General features: G+C 39.0%; 1 protein-coding gene across 7 annotated transcripts in view; it reads left to right on the top strand.

Annotated features, from left to right (window-relative positions):
- KIF16B (kinesin family member 16B) overlaps positions 1 to 17,670 on the top strand; it is a 151,001-nt gene that overhangs the window by 66,930 nt on the left and 66,401 nt on the right. For 6 of the 7 annotated variants that reach the window (XM_082481950.1, XM_082481947.1, XM_082481946.1 and 3 more), the window contains exons 16-20: positions 3,766 to 3,848; positions 4,033 to 4,121; positions 12,659 to 12,691; positions 13,077 to 13,130; positions 14,701 to 16,056. In XM_082481950.1, coding sequence (XP_082338076.1) covers positions 3,766 to 3,848; positions 4,033 to 4,121; positions 12,659 to 12,691; positions 13,077 to 13,130; positions 14,701 to 16,056 — 1,615 coding nt within the window. The remainder of the gene's footprint in view (positions 1 to 3,765; positions 3,849 to 4,032; positions 4,122 to 12,658; positions 12,692 to 13,076; positions 13,131 to 14,700; positions 16,057 to 17,670) is intronic. The other variant, XM_082481948.1, reaches the window with a different exon arrangement.

The raw sequence follows: 17,670 nt of genomic DNA, 5'->3' as shown, positions 1-17,670 counted from the left end.
TGACCCTTACGGAGGAAGTTTAGAGAATTATAATATTAATATAAAAGCTTTACAATCTGAAAATGAAAAAGCAGCTGGGACAGCTGGGAACAAAAGTGCATTGTATTGGTCTGGAAAGGACTGGCTAAAAAGTAGGCTGGCGAGTGCTGCAGCAGAGGTTCGGGATGTTTTATCTACCAGGAGCACCCAGAATATCTTTCCGTTTAGCAATGAGCTGAAGACCTGTGAGGCTGTGACGCAGCTCAGCTGCTGAAAAACAATGCCACTTTCTATTCCTGGAAAGGAGCTTTCAGGGTAAGCTTATTCTAATAAAAGAAGAATGCAGTGTTGAACAAGGGAAGCCCTGCATCTTTTTTGAACTCAAACAAGCCCTTCAAAAGTCTGCTTTCAGAAAGGAAGGAGTTTGAGAGGGAGCGTTGATTTCGTAAGATGTCTATTTCTTCATGCAAAGGAGAGGCATATGTGCTTGTTTCTGTTACAGATACTGGGGGGGGGAAGAAAGCTCAGCCCCCTTTGTCTTTGAGTAAGTCCCATTGATAAATGGAATAGAAACATTGACATTAATGGCAAATAACACTGTAAACAGCAAGAATTGAGTTGCAATGACTCGTCTTTACTTTATCCTGTTGCATTTTAAGGGCAGTAAGGTTTGATGTGCCCCAGAAGAAAGTGGAAGTTTGGATGCTATTTTCCCCTTCCAGGCATGTGTAACAACTTGATTTTTGTACTGTAAAGAGTGGAAGCATGGCTTTTTTTTTTTTTTTTCCCCTCCCAAATTTCTCTCTAAAGAAATTTGCAACTCAAAAGAAAGGGAAAGGGTTGCTTTGAGTTACTAAATTGTGAAAGAGCTGCGTAGCTGACCTGTAGCCTGTGTAACTAGACTGAGTCTGAGAGAAAGGTGGCAGCTATGACATCAGGTGGGGAAAACTGATGAAATGACCAGTTTAATGACTCGTGCACAATCCACATACCCTAGCTGTGTTAGCATTTAGTCTCCCAGCATGAAGTGCCAGCCTCCTTAAATATCTGCTTTAGGTAACGCTGATTAACTGCTGATATATTTAAATGTTTCCGTTCATTATTAATCACTGTTCATTTGAAAAGGTGTTAAGTTTTTAGACTGTCATGGAGTTAAAAAAAAAAAAAAAGACATAGTAATTAATTAGTGCTTCCTTCCATAGATTACTTCCAGCACTTCTGAATTCTGGCTAATGTGGCCTTTTTGTGTAAATGTAACTTACCACAATATTTTTTTTGTTCTTAAGAACATATGGTAGGATTTCTAGAGGTAACTGAATTAATATTCACAATTAGAGTTTGTCCTTAGCTTAATTATATCCTCAACTTAAACCAATTTTTCAGTCTTTAAGGCCAAACTGCCAACCCTTCTGTATTTAACATAACCTCTCACTGCTTGTTTTTTATAGTTTTTTTAAGAAAAAAAACAACAACTTTTAAAAATAAAAAGGTGACTTTTAGAAGTTGGTAAGATCTTAACTATAGATACGTGTGTTTGCATAGTTCCAAAATATTTCTCTGTTTGGGTCAGAGATGCTTGATGACATTGAACAGTCATTCATCTTCTATATATATATAATTTGTTTTGTTTTGTTTTGTTTTTTTTCCTATGCTCTCTGGTCATTTATGTGTTGGAGTCAACCAGTTAAATTGTGAGATAAGAGCTCCACAAATGATAAAGACTTATTTTGCTTAGTTTTTGCTGTTGTTGTTCTTAGTACTATCAATGTATTTGACGAACCTTTTTTCTTTGCCATTTAACATTTGAGGAGAATAAGAATTGTTGCTTACAATAAATAAATGGAAAGCAAACCCCATAGCAAATCCAGTTATGTTTCCATGACAACATTTACACTGCACTTTGCATACTTGCATGCTGATGGAGAGCCGTGTTGTACAACAGTGGACAATCGAACCTGGTGCTCAGGAAATATTTGACTGCATGATTTTGTCCAGACTTTTTTTTTTCCTAACGAGGTTTTGATGTTGATGCTTATCTAAGTTCTGTCAAGTGGGAATTAAGACTGTAGAGTTTTTCTTTAATAATGGAATAATACAAAAATGATCCTAGAATTCGGAGGATGACTAAAAGAGAAACCTGTTCATATGATCCATCATCTGGGTTTGACTGTCCTGTGCTTGCTGTTAAGGCGCGCTCTCCCGTTTTCTTTTAAATTCATGAAGTTAGGAACACATAACTGTAACTGTATTCATTCTGAAATTAATTAAGTTGCTTCCATCTAGTAAAGTGGTCAAACGTATTTACAATTCATTATTTTTATTTTCATTTGAAAGTAACTGAAGGAATTACGTAGAAGCCCTCACTGTCACAAAATCCCCTTCCAGGCAGTCAGCAAGAGTGGAACAGATAAATGTTGGGGACAACTGTGAGCACATGAAGCAGTGGTAGACTGAAAATAGTTTTAGCCATTTCACTACAGCAGTCATGATCGTTAGGGATCCCTTTTAATTGTTTCCATAAAAAGCATGCCCAATGCACTTCTCAAAGGAAAGGTCATCATATAAATTAGAGGTGGTATCAAAATGACTTTGCAATACAAATGGATGTACAGGTTTATGAAAGGTAATTCTTTTTAAGATTAGACTGAGGTAAACTGTTCATATGGTCCAAAATTGAGGTGTTGTGTAGACAGCAATAAGCGATGTTGTGACTATAGTGCTTTTTGTTGTTTATTTGCCAAGACTGGATGACCTTATGTGGGTTGATATTCCTAATTAAGCTAATTCTAAAGGGAGCATTCCTTATTAAGGACAGCGTTTCATTCTCATATGGTAAGAATTTGTCTGAAGTGCAGTTTTTGTACTTTGAGTGTAATGGAATCCTTTTTCTTCTTAAAAATGGCTCATACTGACAAACAGATAAATGCTTGATTCTGTGGTGGTTATCTTGGAAGACTTCCATGTCTTCTCCAGTAGTGAGACATCAACGACAATATGCTTCTTAGGAAAATATTAATTTTGGTGCCATATTCTTTAAAATGTGATAAGACTTGCCCAGAATATCATTATTTGTGACCTGTACCTTAACTGATTAAATACAATAATGGATGTGCATTGAGCAATATCAATTATTCAAGGCTCTTCCCTCAGAAAATAGCTATTGGGAATAAATAAATCCGGTTTTGAGGGATGATAAAATTCAGTGTTGTTCCACATAGAGAAGAAAAAGGTAAGTGAGAGTACAAATTATGGAAATCTGGAGCTTTCAGTGTAGGTGGATTCAAACCTGACCGCTATCAGTCGTGGGTGGACAAGTTTGTTCTTAGTCACGTTTATGGACATTCCCATTGTACCTACTGGAGGCTTCCAAAGTAGCGCTGTTGAAGAGTATATAGATCAAACTGGGGCAGCTGCTTCCTCTGCTTCCTCTACCTATATTTATTCTTTAACTGAACTGCATGTCCATGATGGAACTTTGTGTGTGTGAACATCTGGGTGTTTTTTTTGTTGTTGTTTTTTTGTTTTTTGTTTTGTTTTGTTTTTTGTTTTTGTTCTTTGGTTTTTTTTTTTTTTTTTTTTTTTTAAGTAGGAAGAGGAAGGAGTAAACTATGTACCTCAGTTAACATAGTGGTGACTGTATCGTTATGCGTTTGAATTGTCAAAATCCTTTTTCATTTTGTTCTTGCTTAATGGGAATCTCTGCTTACATATTGCGTGTTAGAAAAATTACTTGGCATTTTCAGGTCCTGTATGTTGTTGGTCAATGGTGTGTGTTTTTTTCATCAGGTGCCGTTATATTACTTGGAAGAACCAATATGTTTCGCTTTAACCACCCCAAAGAAGCTGCTAAGCTAAGGGAAAAAAGAAAGGTGAGATTAAATCAGTGTTTGGGGAAATTTAAACTTGTTAATATAGACATACCTTGATTTTTATAGAATACTTTTTTAATTTTCTTCACATACATTAGTTAATACTTTGTCAAGTGAAAGAAAACAAGAGATTGTAAGCACATCAGTGTTTGCCTAATACATTTATCTTATGGTCTGTTATTAGAGTGGACTGCTGTCTTCCTTCAGCTTGTCTATGACAGATCTTTCAAAATCTTGTGAGAACCTGTCAGCGGTTATGCTTTATAATCCAGGGTGAGTATATTCTAAAATGCGGTTATTAAATTTGCGACTGTTCTTCGTTTTAGTGGTTTCACAGAATCGCACAGAAGTTTCAGAGTTGGAAGGGACCTCTAGAGATCATCTAGCCCAACTCCCCTGCTAAAGCAGGATTGCCCAGAGCACATTACTCAGGACTGCATCCAGGCGGGTCTTGAAAATCTCCAGAGAAGGGGACTCCACAACCTCCCTGGGCAGCCTGTGCCTGTGCTCTGTCACCCTCACCGTAAAGAAGTTTTTCCGTGTATTTGAACGGAACTTCCTGTGTTCTAACTTGTGCCCATTACCCCTCGTCCTGTCACTGGGAACCATTGAAAAGAGCCTGGCTCCATCCTCCTCAACCCACCCTTTAGATACTTGTATGCCATAATAAGGTCTTCCCTCAGCCTTCTCTTCTCCAGGCTAAAGAGTCCCAGCTCTCTCAGCCTTTCCTCATAAGGCAGATGCTCCAAGCCCTTAATCATCTTAGTTGCCCTTCGCTGGACTCGCTCCAGCAGTTCCCTGTCCCTCTTGAACTGGGGAGCCCCAAACTGGACACAGTATTCCAGTTGTGGCCTCACCAGTGCAGAGTAGAGGGGGAGAATGACCTCCCTTGACCTTCTGGCCACACTCTTCCCTATGCAGCCCAGGATTCCATTGGCCTTTTTGGCAACAAGGGCACATTGCTGGCTCATGGATAATTTTCTGTCTACCACAACCCCCAGATCCTTCTCCTCCGAGCTACTTCCCAGCAGGTCCGCCCCTAACCTATACTGGTGCCTAGCATTCTTCCTCCCCAGGTGCAGGACCTTGCACTTGGTTTTGTTGAACCTCATTAGGTTCTTCTCTGCCCAGCTCTCCAGCCTGTCCAGGTCACGCTGGATGGCAGCACGGCCCTCTGGGGAGTCAGCCACCCCACCCAGTTTGGTATCCTCAGCAAACTTGCTGAGGATACACTCTGTCCCCTCATCCAGGTCATTAATGAATATATTAAACAAAATTGGACCGAGTATTGACCCCTGGGGGACACCACTGGTTACAGGCCTCCAACTAGACTCTGTTTGAATGTTCCAAATGGCAGTAATAGAAAATATTTTGTTCTCAGGTTAATAGTATATGCTTGTGGAATAATGGGCTTCTGAATGAAGGCAGAACTTTTCAGAAACGTTATTTGAACTAGTCCATGCTAGAGAATGGGGTGAGGAGACACTGAGGAACTTTCCATACTGCTTAAAACTTGTTTATCTGGGATTTCTCTACTTAAACGCAAGAAGAGTGACTGCACCAGCAAACAGCGATGCTGATAGAACTAATGCAAAGGCAGCTGTAGTACCTGGAGCCTGGGAGACAACATTTGCATTATAACCGCGGTAGTTCAGCACAGTAATGACATGGCACATTTTAGGTTTGTGCTTTCTTCAGAATTACAAGTTAACTACTTTTCTTGAGAAAAATGCATTGTAAACTGAAAATTAAGGTTTCTTGAGTTCATATAATACCAATACAAGCATAAAAAGGCTGGGGAATGAATGTCTCGTGTTCTCACCTATATGCCTCCTAGTAGGTGGCCAAGTTAGGCTGTGGAAAACAGTTTTATTATACAGTTACAATGACACAGACTGCTTATTGTGGAGGAGCTGTTTTTAATGTTTTTACCAGTGTTCTTAAAATGACTTACAGAGAATTGATGGTGTTTTGTTCTAATTTTTTTTCAATAGCTAGTGCCTATGTTTTGAACTGAGCGTGAGATGAGGCACGTTAACCAGCTATGTGCTTTTGAAAAATTGGCCATGAATTGAATTACAGGCTTGGATAGTGCAGCTTTATTCCTGAGTTTTACTGTGGGGTTGCTCTTTAACCATTAGAACTTGGGAAGATTGGACAGGTAATAATAACTTCAAGTTAAATAGTGTCTTAAATACAGTGAATATGTGCAATAACACTGCTTCAAATGTGATTGTTACTCTTTTGCTGCTGAGCTGCCTACAGAGACTTCAAGACAGTGAGCTAGTTGCTCATAAATTACATCTTTTTTCACAGATGAAAGAGAAGGTTAAAATAGTATATGTATATTTTTCTATTTCTTTACCTTTTCAGATAGTTTGATTAAAGACTTCTAGTGACAGGTGCTAGTATTCTATTTTCTGTGGTCTGGGGAAAGTTCCTGGCTGTTTCCCAGCTTTTCCCCAGCTAATAACGCTATTGTGTTACAATACTGTTATCAATAATTGCATTATACTGCCCAGTACTGACCTTGACTTTGCAGTCAGCATAGAGTAGGACAGATTGTTTCAGCACTGCCTCACTTTTAGTCTTTCAGATTTGCAGCAAAATATAATGGCATGGGCAAGGCCCCGTTGAAGGCAGGCTTAAGAATGATTCTCTGCCCAAGGAGTTCGTGCTGTCTTCAGATAACACCAAATTGTGTCTCAGAGAGAAGATTTTTCCTGTGACCCTTATTAAAAAAAAAAAAAAAAAAAAAAAAAGCCTGGAGAGTTACTTGATTACTTGATTGTCTCTATGATGGAGCAGATTGCAGTAAATCCTTCTTTTTCTCCTAATGTGTTTTGTGGCATATTGCTTCTGTATTCCTTATCATGACTTCAAACATCTTGCCTTGCTTTCCTGGAAATCAAACAGTATGAATAACATAATTAAGTTATCAATGTATGCAGCAGTTTTTAGAAATACTACCATTTTCCCATCTAATACTTCTTGTAACTTTTATTTCCCTTCCTTGGGTGTGATTACGAGAGGTCTCTTGCTGCTGAAATTGAGGATAAGATTAGGTGAAATACACTTCATATTCCTGACTACTTTCATGCCTGTGCTTTATTAGACTATAAACTTAGGAGCAGAGGGTTAATTATTGATATTCTCCTGCTAGTCTGCATTCAATTAATCTTTGTGAACTGGCTTGCAGGATAGATATTTTGTCCTGCTTAATTTGTAAACACAAGAAAGGATTATGCTTAAGGCTCACAGTAGAGGAGGAACGCAAGTCTGCGTGACTGTCACTTGTTTGTGAGCAATAAAACCTATCTGAGGTTATTTCATAGTCCCTGTTGTGTTTATATGTTTTTCTAAGCGAAAGCTCATGGTTGCATATTCGTAATTTAAACTTTTACTCCTGTCTTTAGATGCTTTAACTGCTTAAAACAGTAGATGCCATACCTAATAATACACGTGACCCATGCAGTGCAGAGGCAGGTGTTGTCCTAATAGATCAACAATTTAAAAAAACAAAAAACAAACAAACAAAAAAAACCAACCAAACAAGCCAGACCAAGAACTCGCACCCCAAACCCCTTCAAATATGACTGTTTTATACTGCTTTTATAACTGCTGCAAAGAGAAGGTGGGCTCTGAAGTTAGCACTGCAGTTTAACTGAGCCCTGATCTTACGAATCAGTAGAAGAAAGCATCTTCCACAATTGATGCATCATTACAGACAGCAATTTGGCAAGAGCAGCTTTTCAGCTTAGGCTGGGGTTCCATGACAATTTTATATTTATTTATGTTGGTGCTAACACTGTTTTCTTTCTGTCTCTACCTCTGTGACAGCACTAGGGTTTTTCTGATCATGTGGAAGCTTATCCCAAAGAAGTAATTCTGCAGAAAGTGTTACTTTAAGGGGAAAAAGTGGCTGGGGGGAATGCAAGTTAAATGAAAGAATACGTTTTGACTAAAGCAGACCGCAAGCATCTTGGATATCTCTGGATATCAAAGGTGTTGGGGGGGGGTTGCGAGCATCTTGCTTCTTGGAAAAGAGCAGATGGAAAAGAATATCCTACACTAAATATGGGTTGGATTTTTTTTTTTTTTTTTTTTTTTCCCATCAGGAGCGATGTGGAATGTGGTCCTCTGGTATGACCCTTTGTTACAGTAGGTGGTAGTATCAGTTTCTCTTAACATAACGGTATATTGCCCACCAGCAGTGTAGACGTAGATTTAGTAGCTGGCCCTCTGGGGGTTTTTTGTGACTTCTGTAGCTAACTAGCATTCTGCTTGTTAATTTAGCACTTCCAAGACCACTTTTTCTTCCAGTTTCAGTATTCCTAACCTAAGGGTTGGCAGCTAAATTTGCAATTTCTGTAGGTGCAATAAACAGCTTGTCAGTTCTAGCATCTGTAGCAATCAATGGCAGAAGAGCCATTCAGGTGTTGATAAAGCAGATAAATGGTGGATCTTGCTTACTGTATCTGTATCTTTCCCAGGTGAAAATTAGTGTTATCTTTGTGTTTTCAGATGGGTGATCTTTGTGTGTGGCTTTTGTTGTGTGTGGTTTTTGTTTGACTCTTTCCAATATGTGGAGATAGTTGCATAAAATTTTGGCTTAACATGCAAAATTCTTTGTTCGCTTGTTCCCAGTCTTTGTCTTTAATCTGATGTCATGCAACACTGCTTCAGATAATAAGCTTTGGACAGAATAGAATTTTGCACATAGATTTATGCTGAAGATTTCATTTGTGGACTTTTGTAAGCTACACTGTACTGTAACTCTAAAACCACTCGTGAGAAACCTTGGTCTTGTCATGGATTTAGCATGGGGTTTTTTTGTTTTGTTTTTTGAAATTAATCTCATAAATTGAGCAGCATTGTAATATCTTTGTAGTCCTGCCAGTGCTCAGTTTTTCCTAATAGATGTACTACCAGATCGTACTTTTGTCCTGTGTAAATTAAGCTATTGTAGTACTGTGCTAGTAGAACTGACTTCCTTTCTCTGGAGCTTATCTACACTGCTCTTATCACTAGATATGCCACATTTTCCAGGAAAATCGTGACTATTTAATTCAAGACTGATCAGATTAAGTTCCTTTGTGGTAGATGTACAAAAGAAAGAGTGGGTATTAGTCTTTAATATCTGTATGCTTTTGTTCTTTTTAATTTCAAGCTAATATTTTTTTCTATTCGTGGTAGTGCTCGCGTTAATAAAGGGAGTAAAGGTTATGTGAAAGAGATTTTTTATTACGGATAGACTAAACTGGAAAACATCAATCTTGCATGTGTGCTGAGTAAAACTGGCAGTGATTTGTTATAGCCAGTGATTTTATTATTTTTTGGTGATGCTGAGATTTTGTTTTTCACTAGCTTCTTAAAGAAACAAGGTAACAAGGTTTCTGCAATCATTGACTGCCTGTGCTGCCTCCCCAGATTCTCTCCTGTCCTGAAAATAACTTTGAGCCCATAACCAGTTTGAAGCAAATATTGCAAAGGTAATGGTCTCAAAAGTGGTGAATTCCTAAATATGTTGAGAAAACAGGTAGCCAGCTCAGGAAGACAGCGGTCATTATTACCCCTGCAGAAATGAAGGCTGCAGCATGAGTGCCTTTGGTAGAGAATAGAGATGCGGTGAATAACAGTGTGGTAGGAGAGCATTCAGTGGAGCTCAGACCGTCTTAGGCACCACCGAGTCTATGTAGCAGAAAAAAAACAGCCCTTCTCTTAAGAGTATTTCCTTGTCTAAAATGCACAAAATGTGAATTTTTAGGGCAGCTAGGTGTAGCGTTTGGAGGCTGTTGATTGGGGTGTTAATGATGATCCATATTTGGCTTTGGAAATAGCCATTTTCACTGAAGAAAGAACCAATATTATACAGTTCATTCCTCTTTCCTGAACAACCTCTTGAGCACCACTGGTTTCATTTCAATGTAAGGTAAAACTGATTGTCCTTACACCAATGTTGAAGGTATTGGAGGCACTTCCTCAGAGAGGAAATTAGAGAGGTTTCACCACTGACCTGTTTTTATATCAGACGGATTGTGATGACGGCTCATTTTCCTTGTGTCAGATCTCAATCAAAAGCTAGTTACCATTTTGTAAGTTTGCAGATGACACAAAGTTAGGCAGAAGTGTTGACCTGCTTGAGGGCAGGAAGGCTCTACAGAGGGATCTGGACAAGTTGGCTCGATGGGCCAAGGCCAACTGTATGAAGTTCAACAAGGCCAAGTGCCAGGTCCAGCGCTTGGGTCACAACAACCCCATGCAGTGCTACGGGCTTGGGGAAGAGTGGCTGGATGGCTGCCTGGTGGAAAAGGACCTGCGGGTGCTGGTCAACAGCACCTGAATATGAGCCAACAGCGTGTCCAGGTAGCCAAGGTGGCCAGTAGCATCCTGGCTTGTATTAGAAACAGTGTGGCCAGTGGGACTAGGGAAGTGATTGTCCCCCTGTACTCATCACCGGTGAGGCCGCACCTCAAGCACTGTGTTCAGTTTTGGGCCCCTCACTACAAGAAAGATATTGATATTCTGGAGCACGTCCAGAGACGGCCTACGAAGCTGGTGAGGGGTCTGGAGGACAAATCTTATGAGGAACGACTGAGGGAGCTGGGGTTGTTTAGCTTGGAGAAGAGGAGGCTGAGGGGAGACCTTATCTCTCTCTGCAGCTACCTGAAAGGAGGGTGTAGTGAGGGGGGGTCCGTCTCTTCTCCCAAGTAACAAGTGATATGATAAGAGATACCACCTCAAGTTGTACCAGGGGAGGTTTAGGTTGAATATTAGGAAAATTTTCTTCACGGAAAGGGTTGTCAAGCATTGGAACAGGCTGCCCAGGGAAGTGGTGGAGTCGCCATCCCTGGAGGTATTTAAAAGATGGGTAGACGTGGTGCTGAGGGACATGGTTTAGTGGTGGACTTGGCAATGTTATGGTGATGGTTGGACTTGATGATCTTAAAGGTCTCTTCCAACCTAGACAATTCTATGATTTTTATGCTTATATAAAACGTTTTTGCCAAATTATGTGTTTTATAGGACAGTCAAAATATCAAAAGCTTTTTGCTCTGGGTTTTGCACATTATTAGCTGATCTGAAGCATTTCAATTCATTGTGGCTTAACCAAGCATGGGAGTACTTGTAAATCGTCTTTGCCAGCTGTCTAAGCAAAGATGGTCTACATCTGTCAGCGCCCAATGGACATCTGCGTTTACACCGACCAGAGCTGTATTCCTCAGGGTCTATATTATTTTGGACTGAAGTAATGATGAATATAGTGACATTTGTCATCCAAGCCCTAGGTAATAAGTGATAAGTAACAACTCTGAAATCCAGACGTAGACCATAGCCAAAGCAAGGGCTTTTGAAGTATAACTTAAAGAAGAAGAAAAAAAAAAAAAAAGGGGGGGGGGGAGGGGAGGGAAGAAACTTCATGTTAACTATTAAATTAAGCTTTTGCTTTCTGATGGTCCCTCAAGATTGCTTTTTGTTCCCTTTGCGTAACTTTGTGGACTTTGCATTGCTGCTACAGAAATTATGATAAAATGAAAACTACCAAATTGTTATCTCTTCTTGTGCTGTAATTTTGAGATAATGCCCAGAAGTGCCCATCCTAGACAGTCTTAATGCAAATGTGAAAGGGCTCTTGATGAGACATTTACATGAAGGCTGCAGATGTCTGGAGTTGTGTATGAAAATCTACATTTGATAATCTCTTAGGCATCGTAGAAGGTATTTTTTTTTAAGTGAATTTGTGAGAAATAGGGAAAATGGAATTTGTTAAACTAGTCTTTCTCCAGTATTGCAATGGTTAGAAAGATGCTTCTTGAGCATGTAAGAATCAAAGTTCATTTAAATGGCTTTGTAAATGTTAGATTATTGTTTTATTTTTTTTGCATGTATCCAAGGGCAATTCCTTTTTGTTGTAGGCGTTTGTATGATTTTAGAAAGAAATATTAAAAATATCTTATTTATTAAAAAAAATATCCGTCTACATAACTGTGGTCATGACATCTTAAACTGCTGTTAATCACATTTTTGAAGTTAACTTGTGGGGCAGTCTTGCATTCTTTCAGCGTTTATGGACTATCTCACTAACCTGCAAAATCCTTACACTGTAGCAGGCCTGAAATAACTGGGTATTTGTGTATTTGGTTGAATATTTCAGTCCATATGTAGGTTCTCTATGCTTTTTTTAATACTTATTTAGAAAAGTTTCCTTAAAAAAAAAAAAAGTAAAACTTTCAAAGGAAAACAAAATAGGAGAAAGACTTCTGTACAACTGTAATAAGAGCTGATATTAAAAATGATGAAAAATACTCTCCCATAATTTTTCAGAACCTTATGAAACTAAATACATTAAAATCTCAGAATATTTTGGATAAATGGGTTTGCATTGTGTTCTGTACTCAAATGTTGCACTTCACAGGAATTTGAGGTTTTTCAACCTCACTGATTTACATTATAGCAACGTTTTAGTGGGTTTTTTTCTTGTTCTTGGGAGGAAAAGGAAGGGACTATAAGCATGCTGTAGTGTAGCTTCATAGTTCTTTCCCTTCTCAGAAGTGGCCAAGTTAATAAACCATAGGAAGAAGAGCATCAATTTAACTATAATTGGCATTTGAAAAATGTGTTTAGAAAGAGCAATTATTTAAATTTTACTTTTGAGTTGTAATGTGACAAACGTTCTACGAATCTAACCAGTTTAACCTCTAATAAAACAAACTGTTGTTGACTTTAAAATATTCTGTACTGCTAATATGTTTTTTCTATCAATTCCTTTCTTAATTGATCGCTCTGTTTCCCCCTGCCTCCCATGGCAGTCTTTTCCCTGTAAAAGGACCGATCTGTCTAAGGTACAGAAATTCAATTTCTATGTATTGATTGCCATGTCCGCATGTAATTAACTTGCAGAGGCTATGCTAATCATTTATCTGTTTTGTTTAACTTTACTTTTTAAATAGTTGGGTTTTTTTTTTCCCAGAAGTTCATTTACTTTTCTGTTTGCACTTGTGTCAGACAGCATGATATCTGATTTGTAACCCTAATGAAGGAAATATTTTCTGTTACTGTAGAAAGTAGTTTTATAAAACTCTTGATTTGTACCATTGTTATAATCTTCTAAACAGACAGTCAATTCCATCACATCTTTCTATTTTTTGTGATATTCAAGAAGTAATAAGCTTTGTATTGTGTGGTGTTTTTTTTTTGTTTGTTTTTTTTTTTTTTTTTTTAAACCAGGCTAGAATTTGAGAGACAACAGCGAGAAGAGCTTGAAAAATTAGAAAGTAAAAGGTAACATTCTCTGTGGTCTTTACGTCTGTGTTTGTGTATATACACGTTGTAGATCCATTTAAATCGTTAATTTGAAGTCATGGTGTTACTCAGCAAGCAGAGGATCTAAAGAATGTAATTTTTTTGTCTTCTATGAAGATTTTGGTTATTTTCTTGAACTGTTCATTCTTACTAATAACAGATAGTCAGGCTGAATTGTAGCTGTGATCTTTAGCAAAGACAATACCGAACACAAAGTTATGAGGAGGGTAGATTATACAAATGTAGTATATTACTCTTGCTCTTAATTTTCATGGTATTATTTTAAAAGATGGCAAATTACATTATTTAGATCTTTTTTATGGTTTAGTTGCCTTGGATTGAATCTTGATGGAAAGAACTACCGTTACAAACTCCGCTTCTCTTAAATAGGACAGAAGTGCTGGTATGGGCATACCAATCGTACTTACCAGAACATTATTTCAAAATCAGTTTGAAATGCAAAAAAAAAGTATTGTTGTCAGCTGGCAAACTGAGCTGACTGTTCTGGCTAATCATACCTGCTAAGATTTACAAGTTAGAGCTCTCACCTTGTTGCAGATCACAGCATTGATTAGATTCATAAGCGGAAAGACACTTTCTGCCACCTCAGCTACAGATTGCTTACTCCATTTTGAAAGAGCTGTTTATATAGTTGGACTAAGTTAAGTAAACTCAGAAAACCCCTGAAACTCTGAAGCATTAGAAGATGTTATTCAGCAAATGATGCAACAGAATCAGTGATATTTATCCTCTTTGTTGTGTTGATAGGATTTGAATTCACTGAATTTGATTGCACTGAAGTTGCTTTGATTGTGCTTTAATTCATCTGACTTTAACGTCTCACAAAATAACCAGCCAACTTGCAGGTTGTCTCTGCATGTCTTCAGGCGATTGTATTATGAGGATAATGGTGATCTTCAAGTCTCAGTGTGTCCTCGCTTGGAATGCACTAGAACCTTTAAAAGAGAGATTGCACAGGATGTAATAATTTTTCTTGAAGTAATACATCTGTTTCTAATCTTATAATCCTGTTTATCAATAATTCAGTTGGGTTCACCTAAAGAGAAGGCGTTGTGTTAATTCATCTGTTGGCTTAAATTTGTTGAGGCAAATTTCTGATCAGGTCCTTTTATATAAGTTTGTGTATATGAGAATGTATGCATGTATAAAAATATATTATTTACTCTTCACTGAGTGCATGCATGTGTTCTATCAATATTTTTATTAGATTTGACAGAACTAATACAGTCTAATTTTCTAATGTAAGTGCTATATAGCATGTCTTCCTATAACTTCATATATCCTCAACTTTTTATGTTGAATTAGACTATTTGAATCCCTTTACCATTTGTCTCAATCATTGAGTCACTTCCAAGCAATGTAAGATCTTAACCTGTGGCAGGACAAATCTATTAAAAAAAGAAACCATTATATATACTGCAAAATCTCTGTCCAAACCTTTTTAACTTCTAAGGGATATGTTGTTTTTTGGAAAAAAAAAAAAAAAAAAACCAACTTTGAAATACTGCATGTGAATGTTTTACTGTAGGAAACAAATAGAAGAGATGGAAGAAAAGCAAAGATCCGACAAAGCAGAACTTGTAAGAATGCAGCAAGAAGTAGAGTCGCAGCGCAAAGAGACAGAAATAGTGCAGCTGCAAATTCGAAAACAGGAAGAGAGCCTGAAACGGAGAAGTGTTCACATTGAGAGCAGGTTAAAGGATTTGCTGGCTGAGAAAGAAAAATTTGAAGAAGAGAGATTACGGGAACAACAGGAGATAGAGCTTCAAAAGAAAAAGCAGCAGGAGGAAATCTTTGCCCGAGTCAAAGAGGAGTTACAGCGACTACAAGAACTCAATCATAATGAAAAAGCGGAGAAAATGCAGATTTTCCGTGAACTAGAAAAACTTAAAAAGGAAAAAGATGAACAGTATATTAAGCTGGAATCAGAAAAAAAGAGACTTGAAGAACAAGAGAGGGAGCAGGTGATGCTGGTGGCTCATCTAGAAGAACAACTTCGAGAGAAGCAGGTCATGATAGAGCTCCTGAAGAGAGGGGATGTACAAAGAGTTGAAGAAGAGAAAAGAGATCTTGAAGATATTAGAGAATCTCTTTTGAAAGTCAAGGAAGCCCGGTCAGAAGGTGATGAAAACCGTGAAGAGTTAGAAAAAGCACAGCATGATTTCATAGAGTTTAAAAGGAAACAACTGCAACAGTTGACTATTTTGGAAAAAGATTTAGTTGAACAAATGGATCACCTGGAAAAGGAAATAGAAGATGAAAAAAGAGCTCTGGAACACTTAAAATTTGCACATGATGAACATGTAAATCGCCAGCGAGATGATGAAAACTTTGTGGATGCCGTACTGAAGGCTGAAGAAGTTGACAAGATAAAGCCAGCGGAGTACAGGCTCCAATCTAAAGTACGCCAGCTTGAGTACCTGAAGAGTAATCATTTGCCAGCTCTGCTGGAAGAAAAACAGAGAGCTTCTGAAGTCCTTGATAGGGGCTTGTTAGGGTTAGATAATACTCTCTATCAAATTGAGAAAGAAATAGAAGAAAAAGAAGAGCAGCTTGCCCAGTATAGAGCTAGCACAAATCAGCTGCAGCAGCTTCAAGAAACCTTTGAATTCACAGCCAATGTAGCTCGTCAGGAAGAAAAGGTTCGGAAAAAGGAAAAAGAAATCCTTGAATCAAGGGAAAAACAGCAGAGAGAGGCGCTGGAGCAAGCCGTTGCTAAGTTAGAAAGGAGGCACTCTGCTTTGCAACGTCGCTCGACAATAGACTTTGAAATTGAAGAGCAGAAACAGAAGCTTGCCACCTTGAACAACAGCTGCAGTGAACAGGCAGGACTGCAAGCTAGTCTAGAAGCTGAGCAGAAAGCCCTCGAGCAAGACCGAGAACGGTAAGTGTTGTGGTAGCTTCCATTTATTAGAACCTATCCACAAAAAGTGAATCATTTTATACTGTAGATGTTGAGAGTGTGACTTGTTTTGTGTCCGGGTATTTGAATTTCTTGATGAGTCTCAAGTAGCGTAACAGGAATTGAAACTCTCTATTGCTTTTTAAAGGATTGTTGTTCACTCTTGAATTTCTGTTGTGTTTGGATACTTATCCCATCCTCAGCAGTATAGTATTTGCATTCGCCATCACAGTACTTCAATATTTTTACCTATTTAGAAAGCTCAGCCAACCTTATGTTCTTATAAAAACATGTATCATCTAACAATTATTTTTTTTCTTAAAATGTTGAGGTGTAAACATTTTGTTTCTGTATCATTAACAAGATAGATATGTGTTCAAGATATGGAGAATGATAATTGTAGTGGACTGCCAACTGTGTGTCTCAAAAGTCGATGTATTGGACGCTTCCGGTATTCAAAGTAAACTGGTGCAATGTTTAGGTTTCTGTTATTGGTTTCAGGGCAAAATAAAATAGATTAGCCATATATCCGTGTAGAATTTGACGGTAGTTTTTAAGCTTATTTGAAAATCTACAGAGGCTTTAATACAGCCCTATGGAATAACAAACCCTTTTAGATACAGAAGCAATTTCATCAGTTATACACGTGATATCTGGTAGCATAACATATGAGCATAACATATAAGAATGGTTTAGGTTGGAAAGGACCTTGAAGATCATCGAGTTCCAACCCCCCTGCCCTGGGCAGGGACACCTCCCACTAGACCAGGTTGCCCAAGGCCACGTCCAGTCTGGCCTTGAACACCTCCAGGGATGGGGCCTCAACAACCTCTCTAGGCAGCCTGTTCCAGTGCCTTACCACCCTCAAAGTGAAAAACTTCTTCCTAATGTTTAATCTGAACCTGCCCTCTTTCAGTTTAAAGCCATTCCCCCTCGTCCTATCACTACATGCCCTAGTATAAAGTCCTTCCCCAGCTCTCCTGTAGGCCCCCTTTAGGGACTGGGAGGCCGCAATAAGATCTCCCCGGAGCCTTCTCTTCTCCAGGCTGAACAGCCCCAACTCTTTCAGCCTCTCCTCACAGGAGAGGTGCTCCAGCCCTCGGATCATCCTTGTGGCTCTCCTCTGGACACGCTCCAGCAGGTCCATGTCCTTATGTTGGGGACTCCAGAGCTGGATGCAGTACTCCAGGTGGGGTCTCACAAGAGTGGAGTAGAGGGGCAGAATCACCTCCTTTGACCTGCTGGCCACGCTTCTTCTGATGCAGCCCAGGATACGGTTGGCCTTCTGGGCTGTGATCACACATTGCTGGCTCATGTTGAGCTTCTCGTCACTCAGCACCCCCAGGTCCTTCTCCTCAGGGCTGCTCTCCAGCCATTCCCCGCCGAGCCTGTATTTGTGCTTGGCATTGCTCCGACTCAGATGTAGGACCTTGCACTTGGCCTTGTTGAACTGCACGAGGTTGGCTTGGGCCCACCTCTCCAGCCTGTCCAGGTCCCTTTGGATGGCATCCCTCCCCTCCAGCGTGTCTACCTTGCCAAACAGCTTGGTATCATCGGCAAACTTGCTGAGGGTGCACTCGACCCCACTGTCCATGT

The sequence above is a fragment of the Vanellus vanellus genome, assembly GCF_965231255.1.
Source record: "Vanellus vanellus genome assembly, chromosome: 3".
Lineage (NCBI taxonomy): Eukaryota > Metazoa > Chordata > Aves > Charadriiformes > Charadriidae > Vanellus > Vanellus vanellus.
Note: the sequence above shows the minus strand (reverse complement) of the source record. Positions and strands in the feature narration are given on the sequence as shown.